This window comes from Talpa europaea, assembly GCF_964194135.1.
Source record: "Talpa europaea genome assembly, chromosome: 12".
NCBI classification, from domain to species: Eukaryota; Metazoa; Chordata; class Mammalia; order Eulipotyphla; family Talpidae; genus Talpa; species Talpa europaea.
The window spans coordinates 63,370,947-63,386,253 of record NC_140079.1 but is presented as its reverse complement, the minus strand read 5'-3'; the positions used below and the strand labels follow the sequence as shown (position 1 = coordinate 63,386,253).

Below are 15,307 nucleotides of genomic sequence, written 5' to 3'. Positions count from 1 at the left end.
AAAACAGAGCTGTGTTTAGGACTAAAAAAGACAGCTGTTAACGGAAGAAAAGATACAGAAAACCCCCAGAGTGGTTGCTGCCATTCCTTCTGGTCCTGAAATGAACCTGCTTATCATCAGTCTAGAAGACTGCAAGCTCATTAATACTACCTTATGCACAGTGAGATAAGGACAGGGGAGTAGAACCTTTTGCTTAGGCCCAAAGCCGATTGAGAATAGAAGAAATACTTCTGGCCATGTCCATCCCACTCTGACCCACCATCATTCCTTAGAGACTACTGTCCTTGTTCAAAAAAAAAGGGGGGGGGGGCTCCCTGGTGGCACAAGCGGTTAAGATGCAGCACTATGAAGCTATCTGTAGCACTGATCCTAAATATTAATCTAGATTCCTGACCAGGGAAATGACCCATATAGCACAGCAGACCTCTCCTATCTCTCCCGATGTTCCCCTCAGCAGTATATTTCAGTAGATCTGCCTGCCTGTTCTACTCCCCACTCTGTCTCTGGTGAGTCCTCTCGCTCCCCACATCTCTGGCCTGCACCCCAGCTCTTGTATGCATAATAAATAAATCTTTAAAAAAGGCGGTTCATTTTCAGTTATACAGGATGAAGTCGGACAGGGCGCTTGGCTTAGATCTTTCTGAGGTGGGAGAATTCAGCAACAGTAATGAAGTGAGGAAATAAATAATACAGTTAGATGGCTATGAGGAAAGTTTGGAGGCCCTGAGGCAGGAGTGAGCTTGATATTCTGGAGCAGTGAGAAAAACAGTGAAGACAGAGTGAGAATAGATGGGGTCTTGGGGTCTGGTGCAGATCACATTGGACCCTAGGGGCTATGGTAAGGCTGTTGGATTTTCTTCTAACTGAAATGGGGAAACACTGGAGCTTTGTGAAAAATAATGATATGGTCTGCCATGTTTTAAAAATTCACCCTAAAAAAAAATTCATCCTAGCTGCTATGTAGAGAATAGTCTGCATTAATAATGGAAGCACCCCATAGTGGCGGAGTAGAAATGGGATGAGGAGGTGTAGACAAGGGAAGATGGGTTTTTAGGCCAGAGTGTGTAGCTTGATGTGGAGAAAAGGGATTGGATTCTGGACATTTTTTGAAAGGCGAGCCAATGGGATTTGCTGATGGGTTGGCTGTGGCATGAAAGAGAGAGCGAAGTCAAGGGTAACCCTGAGGTTTTTGATGCAAGTAACTGGGTAAATAATGTTATCAGCTACCATGTGGAAAACACAGCAGGGACAACAAAGGCTGCAGATATCAAAAGTGAAGTTTTACTTACTTCATGTGTTGTGCTAGGCCCTAGGGCCTGATAGCTGAGTCAGTGTTAAAGAGGCACATACTAGATTGTCCCCAATTATAGTCCCAGGAGTCTCAGTATCAGAATCCCCTGGGTTCTAACTGAATGGTAGATTCTAGGTACCATTTCAGTCTGAATTAACTGCCTACATGTGGATCTTGGGAATCAGCATTTTAGTGTGTGCTCCTAAGGGATTCTGGTATCCTTTAAAAGACTGAGGACCTGTCACAAAAGCCCTATTGTAGACAAGTGACAGGAATTGACTGCTCTCACTTTCATGCCATATATAGGCTCTCCTGGGTTTATTTCACCCATAAGGAATCAGGGGAAGGAAGTTACAGTAGTCATGGGTTCAACCACATTCATTTGTGGTGGTGATACCAATTAGAATAACAGAGGGTTTCTCCATACTGTCCCTTTAGAATAGTCAAACATTGTAAGTCCTTACCTTAATCCTCACAAGTCTTTAAGGTAGAAATGAAGATTTTCACTTATTAAAGATTTATTTTTATTTATTTATGCATTCAAGAACTGGGGTGTAGGCCAGAAGTGCAGGGAGTGAGGGGATTCACCAGAGACAGAAAGGGGAGCAGAACAGGCAGATCTACACTGCTGAAGGGAGCATCAGGAGAGGCAGGAGAGGTCTCCTGCACCATGTGGGTCACCTCCCTGGTCGGGGATCTAGACTAATATTTAGGCAGGGAGGGGATCAGGGCTAGAAAATGCTTCCCTGAGAAAATGATACTTTAATTAGAAGTCCAAAGACAGAAGCAAAGGAATGAGCAGGACATATTAGGGAGTGGGATAAGCATGTGCACAGGCCCTGAAGTACCAGTGTAGGGTAAGTGATTATCAGGCTTTTCTGTCCTCCTGCCATTAGCATAATGATGGATCCCTGAATGCATGCCTGATGGTGGGCATCTGGAGTGGGGTGTGGGCATATGTAGGTGGGTACACCTGGGCTGAGACTGGCTTATAGGGGCAGCATCAGCAGGGGAAGGGAACAAGAATGAAAGAGAAGCAGATGAGAGAGCATGAGAAAACACCGGAGAGCCCAGAAAGAGTGAAGATTTGTTGGGGGCTGGGAGGCCTGCCAGCATCCTGGCCCTGGCACCCCTGCCTGCCCTGCGTGTACCTGGTAAAAGCTCAATAACAAGACTGAAAAGCCACCAAGGCCTCCAGGACTCTCCTTTACCCATCTGCTCAGATCATAGATACCCTGCACTGAGCCTTCCTGCCCCTACAACCAGAAAATATGGCCTTTTCAGAGAACTTACACATGGCTGTGGACAAGGTAGGACTTAGTAGGTAAGAGAGTGAAGGCAAAGACCTTATCAGAGGCCCACTCATATAGGCCCTTGTAGGCCTCTTAGAGTTTTGCCTTTAACCTGAGAGTATCTGGAAGACATTAAAGAGTTTTTAGCAAAGATGCAACATGTTTTTAAAAGTTCTGATTGCATTTGTGGAGGATGATGTGGGAAGAAGTGTGGATGCTGAGAAAACAGGAGGTCCAGGAGAGAGATATTAGGATTTGCTTTTCCACTGATGGCAGTGGAAAAGATGAAAACATGTTAGAGAGAAATTTAGATTTAGGTTTACACTATCAGGACTAGATGTATTGGTTAGGGGATGGAAGATGAAGATCAAATTGTCATGGATGGCTGGTGAGGTTCTGTCTTGGGGGACTGGGTGGATGAAGGTGCCCTTCTTAGAAATGTCAGACACTGGAGAGTTTTATTTGGTGGGTGTTGCAGGCAAAGTAACTCCCCCCCACAACTGCCATGTCCTAATCCCTGGCAACCTTATATGACAAAAGGGATTCTGCAGGTATGATTGCGTTAAGAATGTTGCCATGGGAAGAGTGCCTAGGCTATCTAGGTGGGACTAATGTGATCTCAAGGGTTCTCAAAAGGCTCTGAGTTAGAGATTGGAAGATGAGGTCTTGCTGGCTTTTAACGTGGAGGAAGTGGCTGTGAGCCAGTAAATGTAGGTTCTTGCAAATGGAAAAGGCCAAGAAACATTTCTACCCTGAGCCTCCAGAGGAGCAAAATTCTGTTGATACCTTGATATTAACCAGTGAAACTCATTTTGTACTTCTGACTTCAAAAACTGCAAGATAGAAATGTATGTTGTTTTAAGTCACTATGTTTGTGATAATTTGCTACAGCAGCAATAGGAAACTAATTTCCTATTAGCAATGTGGAAACATGATCTCTGAGACAGAGAGAGATCATCTTTCCCAACTCCTACCTTTCTACCCACTCTTGTCCCACTCCATTCACTGTACTCACCATTCTGGAGATTATACTGATAATGTGCCTGAAGCTTTTTGTTTGTTTTTGTTAGCTCTGTACAGATCTGTGTCAGTCACATGGTTCAATCCACGTTTTAAAGATGGCATACAAAGGAGCAGGGGCAGGGGGATGGTTTGTTCAAGGTCAAACCATTTGGTGATTTGGTACATTGCTGGGATTATAACTCAGGTCTCTGGACTCCGTAGTCAAAGTATTTTCTATCACTTTGGGCAGAGCAGGTTCAGATCCCCCATTTGCCTAGAAAAGTCTCAATGTCTACACCATTTTTGACTCTTGATCACATCTGACTCCACAGGCTCACCTTTGTCTTCTGATTGCCACTATCAACCCCACCACCTTCCAACAGAAGACTCCACTGGTTTCTGTGGACTCCACTGGCCTGTGACCTCGACAGGGTGTTGATCAGTCACACTGAGCACTCACTTTGTTGCCATGGTTGCCCTGACTGGTTGATTTGTTTGTTGGCATCACATGACTGCAAATACCAGATGCCAGAAATAAGTCTTCTAAGTTATTTAACCTAATAAGACCTTTTAATACAATGAATAGTTTAGAATATTTATTTAGCCTCCCTTCTTGCTTCTTCAGAATAAAAGCAAAACAAAAGGGTGTTTTCATGAATGCAGGCCAAATACTTTCATGAATGTAAGCAAAATTATGGCTGATTGTTTTTTGGAGTGCCTGCTATGCTCTTTCTTTCCCACCTCTCCTTAGTGCCCAAAACTGAATTGCGGGGAAGGAGTGGCCTCTCTTGGGGTTCCAGGAAGCCAGCACAACATGTACTCAATTTCATGTGGTTGAAAAATTTCATGTGGTTGAAGTTGGAAAGGACTGTGAGACGTTAATTAATCCCATCCCTTGTTCTCACATGAATAAGTGCAGGGCAATGCATTGTTGCAGCTACTTTAAATCCTTTGAGAACAAAAGTTTTATAATCGTCCTTGAAAAGATGCAGAGAAGCTTAAAGTTAGCTATGTAAAAGCCTAAGTTAGGATTCCTTAAAATGAGCTTGGCCCCTCCACCTATCCACATGTCCACAAACTTCAATGGATAGGCATCTTCAGGCCACTAGTCCTGCAGCCTAATCATCCTGCCTACCCCTCTACCCGCCATAACAACTTCTAAGTTCCTGCTGTAGAAGTGGTCCAAAGTCTAGTGGACTTGCTCCACTAGAATCATACCCACCAGATGAATGCGGCAGAAACTAGGGGAAAGGTACAAATGACATAGAACTAGGCTGGGGGGCCTCCCTGTGGCACAGGGGGTTGAGCGCCACACTATGAAGCAATCCGCAGCCTCTGCAGCAAGAGTTCGATCTCCGGAGAGCCAGAGAGAAACCCACATAGCGAAGCAGACCTCTCCTATCTCACCCGCTGCTCCCTTCAGCAGTGTATTTCAGTCAGTCTGCCTGTTCTGTTCCCCACTTTGTCTCTGGTGAATCCTCTCACCCTCTTTCCCCACTACATCTCTGGCCTGTACCCCAGCTCTTGTATGCATAAATAAATCTTAAAAAAAAAAAAAAACTAGGCTGGGTAACAGGGAAGTCCACGTAGTTAATAGTAGTGTTCAAATCCAGATCTTCTCATTCAAAATCTGAGGGTCTTCCTCATACCAGATTTCCCTTCTTGTATCAATTAGTACTGGGATATGAAGATGAATAAGATACCACCCCTGTCTGGCAGGATGGGTAGTTCAGAAAGAAGTTGCATAAAAATGGATGGCATAAAACAAATATTTTTTGAGATGTGCAGGGGTTGACAGAAAGGAAATGTTTTAAGTGCAAAAGTCTTAAGTATAAATCAACTATCACAGTCTGCTTCTAATTAATTAGGTTGAATCAGATTTCAAAACTATCAATGCCTCCTTATTGTTTATAGAATAAAGTCAGCAGCCTGGTGCAAGTTTGCTCTGTCACTGAGGGTGCTCAGCACAATGACTTCAACAGAAGCCACTCAAACATAGATAACTTCGCAAAAGCCACAAAAGACAGGCCTCCAAATACCTTCCTGAATTCTCTTTTCCAGAACCTAATGAATATGTGTCACAGCTCATTTTTATCCAACAACAATTTAATTAAATGGTTCTTAAATATCTATTGTACCTACTAATATTTGAATCAAAGCTATAAAAATAAAGAGATTCTGTGATAAAGATAGGAGATGCTTTTACTTCCTGCCCACAACTATAAACTTGCTGTTATTGATAACCCCATTGGCACATCCCTTGCCTACCCCTGATAAAAAATGAAGATAGAGACGCATCTCCCTAAGGCTGATCCAGTCCAAATTTTGAATCCCATCACTTCCTGGTTTTGTTTTGTTTTTTTTTAGTCTGTTTTTATCAAATATTCTCTGTCAGGTGTCTTTATTCTCTCCTTTTCTGTTAGATTTTTCCCTTGAGCACTTAGATATTTTTGTCACCTTATTCCTTTTTATAAAACTCCAAAATATCCTTGGATCCTTCATTCCTTTCAGAACTATGCTGTCATTCCTCCTATTTGAAGCCACATTTCAGGAAATTTATTTGTAAAGTTTGCTTCCATTTCTTCCTCCCCATTTATTTCCATTCCATGTCCATTTGCCAAGAGAAGTGATGGTAGGGAAGCCAGGCAAAGAAGGAGTTTCTAGAAGCAAGAGCATTAAATGTTCTAATGTCAGTGGGGAAAGAACTGGAAAGGAACCATAGACTCAGGCAGCTCAGAGATCATGAGTTCCCTTTTGGAGAGTAATTTTAGTGACATCATAGCAGAGTGGATTGGGGAGAGAATGTAGGGAAAGGATATGACAGGACAGAGAATGATAGGGACTATTCATATAGGAAATTTGCAGTGAAGGAAAGGTGAAAAAAGGGAAAGACAGATAGTTAAGGGAAAATATTTTCTTTTAGATGGGGGTTAACCTGAACATGGTTTTGTTTTGTTGTTGATGATTTATGACTGAAAGGAAGGCTCCAAGGAAAAATGAAGATAAAGGGAAAGCAGAAAAGACAGAATAGAGCTGATAAAAATAGGTAGAAGGATGATAGGTCGTCACCTGGTTGGGGGGAAGAAGGATGAATTATTGACCCAGAGACCCAACTGGACAAAGTTCTCTCTTAATGGCCTCTAACATTCCTGTGAAGTATCATATTTAAAATCCCAGAAACCCATTCAACCTATTTTCCTTGATTAATGAAGGATGAGAAAAAAAGATTTTCTTTAAAAATGATAGCTACTATGTAAATAAAACAGGAGATCAGCACCACACTAAACAAATTAAGAAAAGAGATGGAAAAGAGTGATGCAAAAGAATCAGCCATGTATTTGAATCCCGGTTACAGGCTGGAAGCAAAATTTCATTTTATAAGGCTCATGTGCATTCATTAAACTAGACCTCAGCTCCAAGGAGACAGGATATATGTCCATCTGTCCCTGTGACATCCAATGACTTGCCTATATATAGCAAATGCTTAGTAATTGTTCAATGAATAAAAATTAAATACTGAAGAATTTCATCTAGCTTTTTTTTTAATTTATGCGTACTAGAACTGGTTACAGGCCAGAGGTGCAGGGGGCTGAGAGGATCCACCAGAGGCAGAGTGGGGAAGAGAACAGGCAGAATGATTGAAATACACAGCTGAGGGAGCAGCGGGCGAGACAGGAGAGGTCTGCTGTGCCATGTGGGTCAGCACCCTGGCCGGGGATCGAACTTGTGCTGCAGTGGCTGTGGACAGCTTCAGAGTGCTGCAACCTAACCCTTTGCACCACCAGGGAGTCCTTCATTTAGCTTTTTGATCAAGGTTAAAAACAACCTTCTTCATGGCATGTGACCTGTACAATTGCAAGACTCTAGGCTCTGCTTGGCTTAATGTTTTGCTGTCACTTTAGAAATTCTCAAAAATGTGAATAAGGAACCCCACATTTTATTTTGTACCAGGCCCCACAAGTGATGTAGCCCATATTGGTTAAAAACAACAAAAAACATTGCTATAAAATGTCACCAAATGGATATTTTAGGTATATCTATATAAGAGTATTAAATTATCAATAGAGATTTATCTTTATAATTAAGAAAATATACTTCAGACTTACCTGAAGTTCTAGATTGTGGTTTTTCTTTCTGAAAATATGCTTCATATTCTCTGTAGACAATTTTCTTAAAGGAAGTTGCAGGAGTTTTCAAACTGGAAATAAAACACAAAATTTGATTTGAAAAGCATATCTATCTGTCAGTTGCATAGCACATAACAAAAAAAAAAATAGATCTCTCATGTCCTCAGAATTATAGTAAGAATTGCAGTATTTTCATTGTACTTCAAAAACCAATTTTTTATAAACATAAATACAGAACAAGTAAAAGAGCAGATACAATTAATATTTTAACATTTTTTTCAACCAAGCTTCAAATTTAATCTGGTATTTTTAAATAAAGGAACATAGTAAGCTATTTCTGCTTTGCTTCTCTGCAATGTCTCATTAAATTGGAAAAGTGTCTGTGAAATTTTTTGTTTTGTGACCAAATGTTCATTTAATTCCTAACATTTATATAAGAATTATAAATGAATAACTTGGAAAGAAGCTAGTGCAGTTAAAAAAATAATTATTGATGACTTCAAGAGTACTTTGGAGCGATAGCCATTCTCTTACAAATTTAGGCTAATCTAGCAAACCCTGTTACTCAGAATCAGTTTTCTAAAAAAAAAAAAAAAAAAAATCCAAGATCATAGTGTGAATCCAAGCTTTAATGTTTAAGTTTTAAATGATTAACCAAATCCTTTATGAATAAATATGTGCTATTTTTCAATTGATCAGGCAAATAGTTTTAAACTACAGGGAACACGATGAAGACCTGTTGATTTGGTGTGCCCTATTTCTAGTTGAGAAGTGGAAATAGCTAATATGGGGGGAAAGCCCTGGGATCATTGGAAACAAAGTAAAAAATGATTAAAAAAAAAAAAAAAAAAAACCACCCAGAAGTCTTGGAAAATTTAAGTACTTTGTCCAAGGAGGAGAAACGGTTGATAAATGTATAAAGCCAACATTCAAAAAAGGTAAAACTAATGTTACCACAATTAAAATAAAAAATAACTAAGACAATAAAAAAAACACACTAAAATAAAATTATTAATTGAGTATATCTGCATAAATTCTTGTAATTTTATTCTGTGTCTCTATAAATGGGCACAATAGTGTTCTTGTCTGAAACTCAAAGATGAAGGTAAAGGGAAGAGAATTGGGGGACATTTCTTAAAAATGGCAATCCTGTTGACCATTGGCTTTGTTATCCTTGGTAATCCAGAGAGTGACCCAAGAGTAATCAGGGCATAAAGGTGGGGTAGTTACCTCAGCCACTTTTACTTCTAGAGAACAGGTTGTGGATTCTGATTTTCTGGGTTTGAATCTTGTATCTATCCCTCATTAACATTATGACGTTGAGAAGTTTACCTGATCTCTTTGTGCCCTAGTTTTTAGAATAGTGAAATTGGAACAATTGTAAAATCTCCCTTACAGAAATATTACAAGAACTAAATCAGGTGATACATGCAAAGGCCTTAGGGTTTGCACATTGTAAGTATTCAATACATATTAGCTGGTAATATTAAAAGTGTAATAAAAGTTTGTTTTTAGCATTCAACTTTTCCCAGGAAGCAGAAAAATATGTAATTATGATTATTATAATTTTTAAAATTTATGTACACTGTGTTAATATTTGGGGGCAGAATGAAAGGATATAGAGTGAATGTTTTTGGAATGACTGGTTATGAGAGATAGTGGGTTTAGTCACTGAAAACATTGAAGTAGAAACTAAACCACTGGGTGGGGATATTGGTTTTGGGTGTGGGGAAATGTAGGCGGTTGAAACATGGAAGTTGAAAAATGAATTAAATGAACTCTTGGAGTTCTTGGTATCCCAGAATATTAGGATTCTGTTTCTTAGTTTTTGTCTTCAATGTAGAAGTCCATTTTTAGTAGGTTTTTTAAAGTGCAATTGAGAAGTAGCTTCTCTCTCCCACTCACATCTTTAAATACAAGAATATAGATGATGGTGTGAAATCTTTAAAAGAAAACCACTTTACTGGAGTAATTTTAATAGATGTGTTTTCTCTAGTATATTTCCTTGTGTGATTTGTGTGTACATACTTTGAACAACTGAATCACTCACTATTGGAAAGCAATCTGTCTGAACAGAAGGTTAAAGATGATGTGAATTCCAAAAATAAAAATGCATGTGTAATTTTCCATTTATGAAGACTGTTTACAGATGATGTGCTCATAATTAAAAAAATCATATAAAGCTAGACCCATACATGGAAGATTTATTTATTTTCCCCCAATATCTGTTACTATATATATGTAAGTGATATAACAAGTTTCCTTAGGGAGATTTTTTAAAACATTTATATAAAATCAGAGCAAGAATAATAGATTAGCATTGTCCTGATAATGTTCGATGAAATAAGTGGAAAGATTTGTGCTGAAATACACTTTGATCCAGGATGGGATTTTTTATGTTGATTTCCTTGTAGTAAGGATTATTCAGCTCCAGGTAAAAAGGGCAAGTTAGAGCAAGTTTTAAGTTTAATTAGCCAGATATACTAATTAGATTTTTTCACATGATTTGAATTTCAAAAATATTGCTTGCTGGTCTGGGTATCAGTCTCAATGTGGTCTCTTACTTAGTTTGATTATGTTTGATATCAGAAGAATTTCACTTTGAGAATTCTGGAAACTGGCCATGGAGTGAGAGGGCAGGATGACCAGTGATGGCTCCCTGTGGACTCACCTCATGAATCAGACTTTTGCCCTGTGTGATTATGCCTCCAGTTTTCTGTTTGTTATTTTCGGCATTAACTAGGGAAGAAAGAACAAGCTCCCAAACATAAGCGCAGTGTGCCACAGGAAAGCCAGCAGCCAAATTAGTGTTTTACCCATGAGCAGAAATGATAAATGCTGGAAGACTGTTATTTTCTTTGGGGATTTTTAGTTAATGGCCATTCCCTAAGGGTGTGGGTATGACCTAGATTATCATCTTGAAATACAATATTTAAAATGGTATTTTTTAAAAAGAGAGACTTATTATGAGACGAATATAGTATGTAATTCCCTCTAAAATAACTCATTTACAAAGATATTTTCCAAAGGGTTAATGTTTATACACTAAAGGCGTCTTAAAATATTAGATGATTTCTTGGTAGCTTGCTTTGGTTTTGTAATTGTAAAAGAGGAACACATCTTTCACAATCATTTAAACTCTGATGTTAAGTAAAAAAAATTGAGTCACACTATGAGGTTTACCATTAAAACAAATAAAAATATAATTCACTGGAAATACTGAGTAGATTTGGTTAATTTCTGGGAAGTCTTATTTTTACCTTTTCAATTAGGACTTTTTTTTTTTTTGCAACTCAAAGATTGAGTTTTATTTTTGATACCTTGTCTCAATTCTATGTGACTTTTAATAGTGACCCTAATAAAATAGCCAGGGGAGATAATTTCCCAGGGAACGATAAAGAATGAGAAAAATGAAGTCACATCAAGCAGAAAAAAAGGGTGAAAAAGAAAAGTGTTGCATTTTTATGGACTGATATTTCTAAAGTAACTTATAAGACAGGAACAAAAATTATGGCAATTGTTATAGACTAATCTGCCTGTAATACAGTATAAGGTATATATAGCTTTAGCTTTAAAAGATGAAGCTACGTGGACAATAAAATAAATAATATGTAACTAGAAGTTTTATGTAAATGCTAGACTGCTAAAAATATGAAACAGGAGTTTCAGAGAGAGCTGCTAAGGAAATAAATATCTGCTGCTTTTGAATCAGTCAATATATTAAGCCAATAATCAAACATACTAACATAACTGTATTTACAGCAAACTCTTGAAAGCAATCAAACAGAATATTTTCTGTGTGCTCAGAATATAAAACTTATTGGATAAAATTAGCATTCACAAAGTTTATTTCATTTATCATACTCTTCTATTGAGTTATTTACTTACCTGAAAAAAATTTTTAAAACCAAGGAGTTGCCAAAGGAATGTTCTTTAAAGAGAAAAAAGATGACCCTCCTAGAGTTGCCCACCCAGACACCAGCCAGCATTACCTGGGGTTCGTGGGCTCAGGGAGGTAGCTCCAGTTGATGATCTGAGCAGCCACATAAAACTGCCTGAGCCGCGCTGCTTCAGCCCCTAGGCTCCCCCAGCCTGCCCCGCTGGAACCCAGAATCACTAGGACCCAGAAGCATGGGCAGTCAGGGGACATGGTTACTTTCCCGCACCTGCCCCCTGTCACCACCCTAGGACCTGGGTGGGAGAAAACGATGGCCCCTTCCTGAGTTCTGCACTGTCCCAGCTGCAGTGAGCTCAGGAAGCTGCGGGTGGCAGTGTCCCTTCTCTGCAGTCTCTCTGGCTTAACAACTGCTGCTGCCGCTTTGTGCTGTCTCCGCCTTCCCAGGCAGGAGGTTGGCTAGGTCGCTGCCGCAGGTGACAAGAGGCAGCAGGCAGAGGGAGAGAAACCCGACTATTGACTGTTTTACTCTAGATGGAGAAAGGGCAGCGGATCAGAGGCTCTAGGAGATGGCACAGTGCCCAGGTGTTCAGGACTATATTCCCCCACTTTCACTTGCTAACTGCCCTTGGACTGAGCCCCTGGAGACCTTTACCATTGTTGGGACAAAAGACTTCCCCAGGATGTGCCTAAATGGTATGATTTGCATAATTATCACCCTAACAACAGAAAATCTCTGGTCTGGGAAGTGGGAGATAGCCTTCCAGGCTTATCAGCCCAGGCTAGGGTTTGCAAGGTCTGTTTTCCATGCCCATGTAGAATAATCCTGCAAAATCCCTTTTTCTTTTAATTGCAAAGTTTTTTGTTTTGTTTTTCCTTCTTAAATGTATTGCCTCCTCTCTTAGAAACCATATAACCTCACTGGAACGATAGGAGGTAGGTTCATATTCTGTGTCTCCCTGAGTACACACATAATTAAAATTTATCTTTTAATTTTTTTTTCCCCAGCCTAGGGACCTAGAAGGGTAAAAGAAAATTAACTTCCTCCCACTACCATCATCCATAAAACCTGCCTGGGCAAAGTTCACACTTGTCAGACCCTCTGCAATTTCTAATGTAATGGATTTCTACATTTACCCACATGACCCACCTTCTGATCTCAGGAAGAATATCATACCCTGTTACTAGGCACAGAGATATTGTATTTTCAGGTGGTAAGTGATGTTGTTTTTGGAGTTGATGGGTTTGGAGACAGGGTCCTTGGATTCACTCTGGGAAAGCTTTCATCAGAGCTCCCCTCTCAGCTGCACACAGTGAGTTACTCCATGAGAGAGACATTAATTCTATTTAAAAGAGCAAGTCTGTTAGGGAAAGGGACACAAGTGGGCAGAAAGAGCTGCCTTTTTGTGGGGGGCAGCATTAATTTTTATCTTCTTTTGGTAGGGAGGGCCTCATCTTGGTGGTTGGTTTGTTGTAGAATTTGAAAGGGACCAGAGATTCTACAGTGGGTTCAATCTCTATATCTTTCCCCTAGGGGCTGCACTCCTGACACTCCCTACAGCAGTCTGATATATGCTTGGATCTTAAGCTTTGTGATCTAGGCATTGGCACCTCAGGATCTTGGTTTCTATAGCTGGGTCAATGGCTATGTTATTCCCTTCTACTCCCACTTCCTTGTTTGAGTTGGTTTCTAGTCTTGTGATGCCTCCTTTAAGTTTTCTATTCTTTTCCTCCATCAGTGAGGAAGCAAGGATGTAAGCACACAAACAGGGGACCAACCTGGACCATTTAATTTACTTCTACCCATTCACAGTTCTTTCTTGAGAAAAGTTTTTGACTAGCAAAGCAGAGCAGAAGGCGTAAAGAGCATGGTTGATAGACTCAATTTTAATCCAACTTTCTACCTGTGTTATCTTTGATAAATTATTCAACCTCTCTGGAATTCAGTTTTGATATCTGTAAAATAAGGATGATAATTATATTTTCCATGATAGGGTTGTTGGGAGTATAAAAGAGTACTTTTTGGAGGATCTGGCTGTTTCAAACTGCTTAAATATTAGGACCTCCCTGGCAGTGCAAGAGGTTAAGTTTAAGCACTATGAAGTTATGGGCCAGCCGTTGGCAGCTATCAGCAGACACTGCAGCACTAGTTGGATCCCAGCCAGGGAGCTAACCTACAAGGTGCAGCAGACCTCTCCTGTCTCACCCCCTGCTCTCCTCAGCAGTGGATTTCTGTAAGTCTCCCTGTAGGTCTCCTCACTCTGTCTCTGGTGAATCCTCTCACCCCTGGGATCTCTAGGTTATACCCCAGCTCTTATATGCATAAATAAATAACTCTTAAAAAAACTGCTTAAAGATTTTATTTTGTTGTTGATAGAGAATATGAGAATTATAGTACCTGAAGCATTGTTGTGCTATTAGACTTGCCTTAGGGTTCTGAATCTATATTAGAGAAACTTTTAAAAAGAAGCACCGTATCCCTAAGTCCCATATTCTTATAACCTTTAGTTAGACTGTTTTACCATTTTTATTTACATGCTTACCAATGTCTTTCAGTTTACATGACATGTTCAAGGTCACACATTTCAAAGAAATAAGACAACTATATTGTTGGATCCTCTATTTTTGTATCAGCTCCAGGTAATGTCTGTGTAAATTTCAATAGCCTCTTTATTAAATATGTGATCTAAAGAACATGTGAAACTCATCTGTGCTTCTCTAAAGAACATGCAGGCGATGAAGTCTTTTCTTCTCTGATTTTTCTCTGTATAGGAGACTGGGTTGTGTCTGTCTGAAGGGTTGTGCTGGAGTTGGGACAATTGCAATTGTGCTTTACATTGGTGATAAAGCAATGTACCAGAAACAAAACAAAATATCAAAGAGAAGAACATGGCATTTGGAGGAGAATCCTTTTAATTACACATCTGAATAGTGGTTTTTGGGTTCTTTGAAGGAGGGTTCCTGGATGGAGGGAAGGCCTACAGTGATATGTGCTTTCCTGTCTTGGTTCTTGGTCTTCTGCTGCCCAAAGGCTGCTCTGGAAGCCTCACAGCAGAGATCTTAGAGTCTTGATAAACAGCAGCCACAGGAGACTACAGAAGACCTTACAGGAATTCCTTCAAGTCAAAGACATGGCCTGCCTTCCAATACAGTAGAGGCATTTTAATTTCTCCACAGTCTGGCTTGCCAATGAATCAGAAGCTCCAGTGTCTGGCTAAATGGTAGTGCCACAGACTATTGTGGAAACATTCAGCCCTGGCTTCTGAGGCTTCTGTCGAAGGAAGAGGAGAGGTGGGGCAGAAAGAGGTAGAGGGTGGAAGGTTTAGGCTTTTGGTACAGTCTTTCTGCTGTTGTCCATTGCTAATCTAAAGGCAATTTCATGTCTTTATTCACAAGTATTTACAGAAAACTGCAGCAAATACACTGTAGTTAAAATCAAGTGTAGTAGGAAGCCTGATGTTTAAAAATAGGATCTGATGGAGGTTCGGTGAGGTGACTAAAGAAGGATGGGTCTCTGAAAATGAGACAAAATAAGATTACTTTTTCTCTAAAAGAAAGAAGGAAGGAAGGAAAATTCTCATCATATCTACCCCCTGAGACTCAATATTGTCTCTAGAATCCAGATATTCTACCTTCTAAGCTCCTTTTCTTAGGAAACTCACTTTCTCTCTGAGATTTTTGGGAAAGAGAAAGTGTCAGA

At 39.8% G+C, this 15,307-nt stretch overlaps 1 protein-coding gene across 1 annotated transcript in view; it reads right to left on the bottom strand.

Moving 5' to 3' along the window:
• The window catches only part of F5 (coagulation factor V), a gene marked incomplete at its 5' end in the record, with an annotated part of 72,682 nt that extends 60,820 nt beyond the window's left edge, over positions 1–11,862 (bottom strand). The window contains 2 exons of the mRNA XM_084250613.1: positions 7,692–7,783; positions 11,705–11,862. Of these exons, the coding sequence (XP_084106739.1) occupies positions 7,692–7,783; positions 11,705–11,862 (250 nt within the window). The remainder of the gene's footprint in view (positions 1–7,691; positions 7,784–11,704) is intronic.
• Between the last annotated feature and the right edge of the window lie 3,445 nt (positions 11,863–15,307).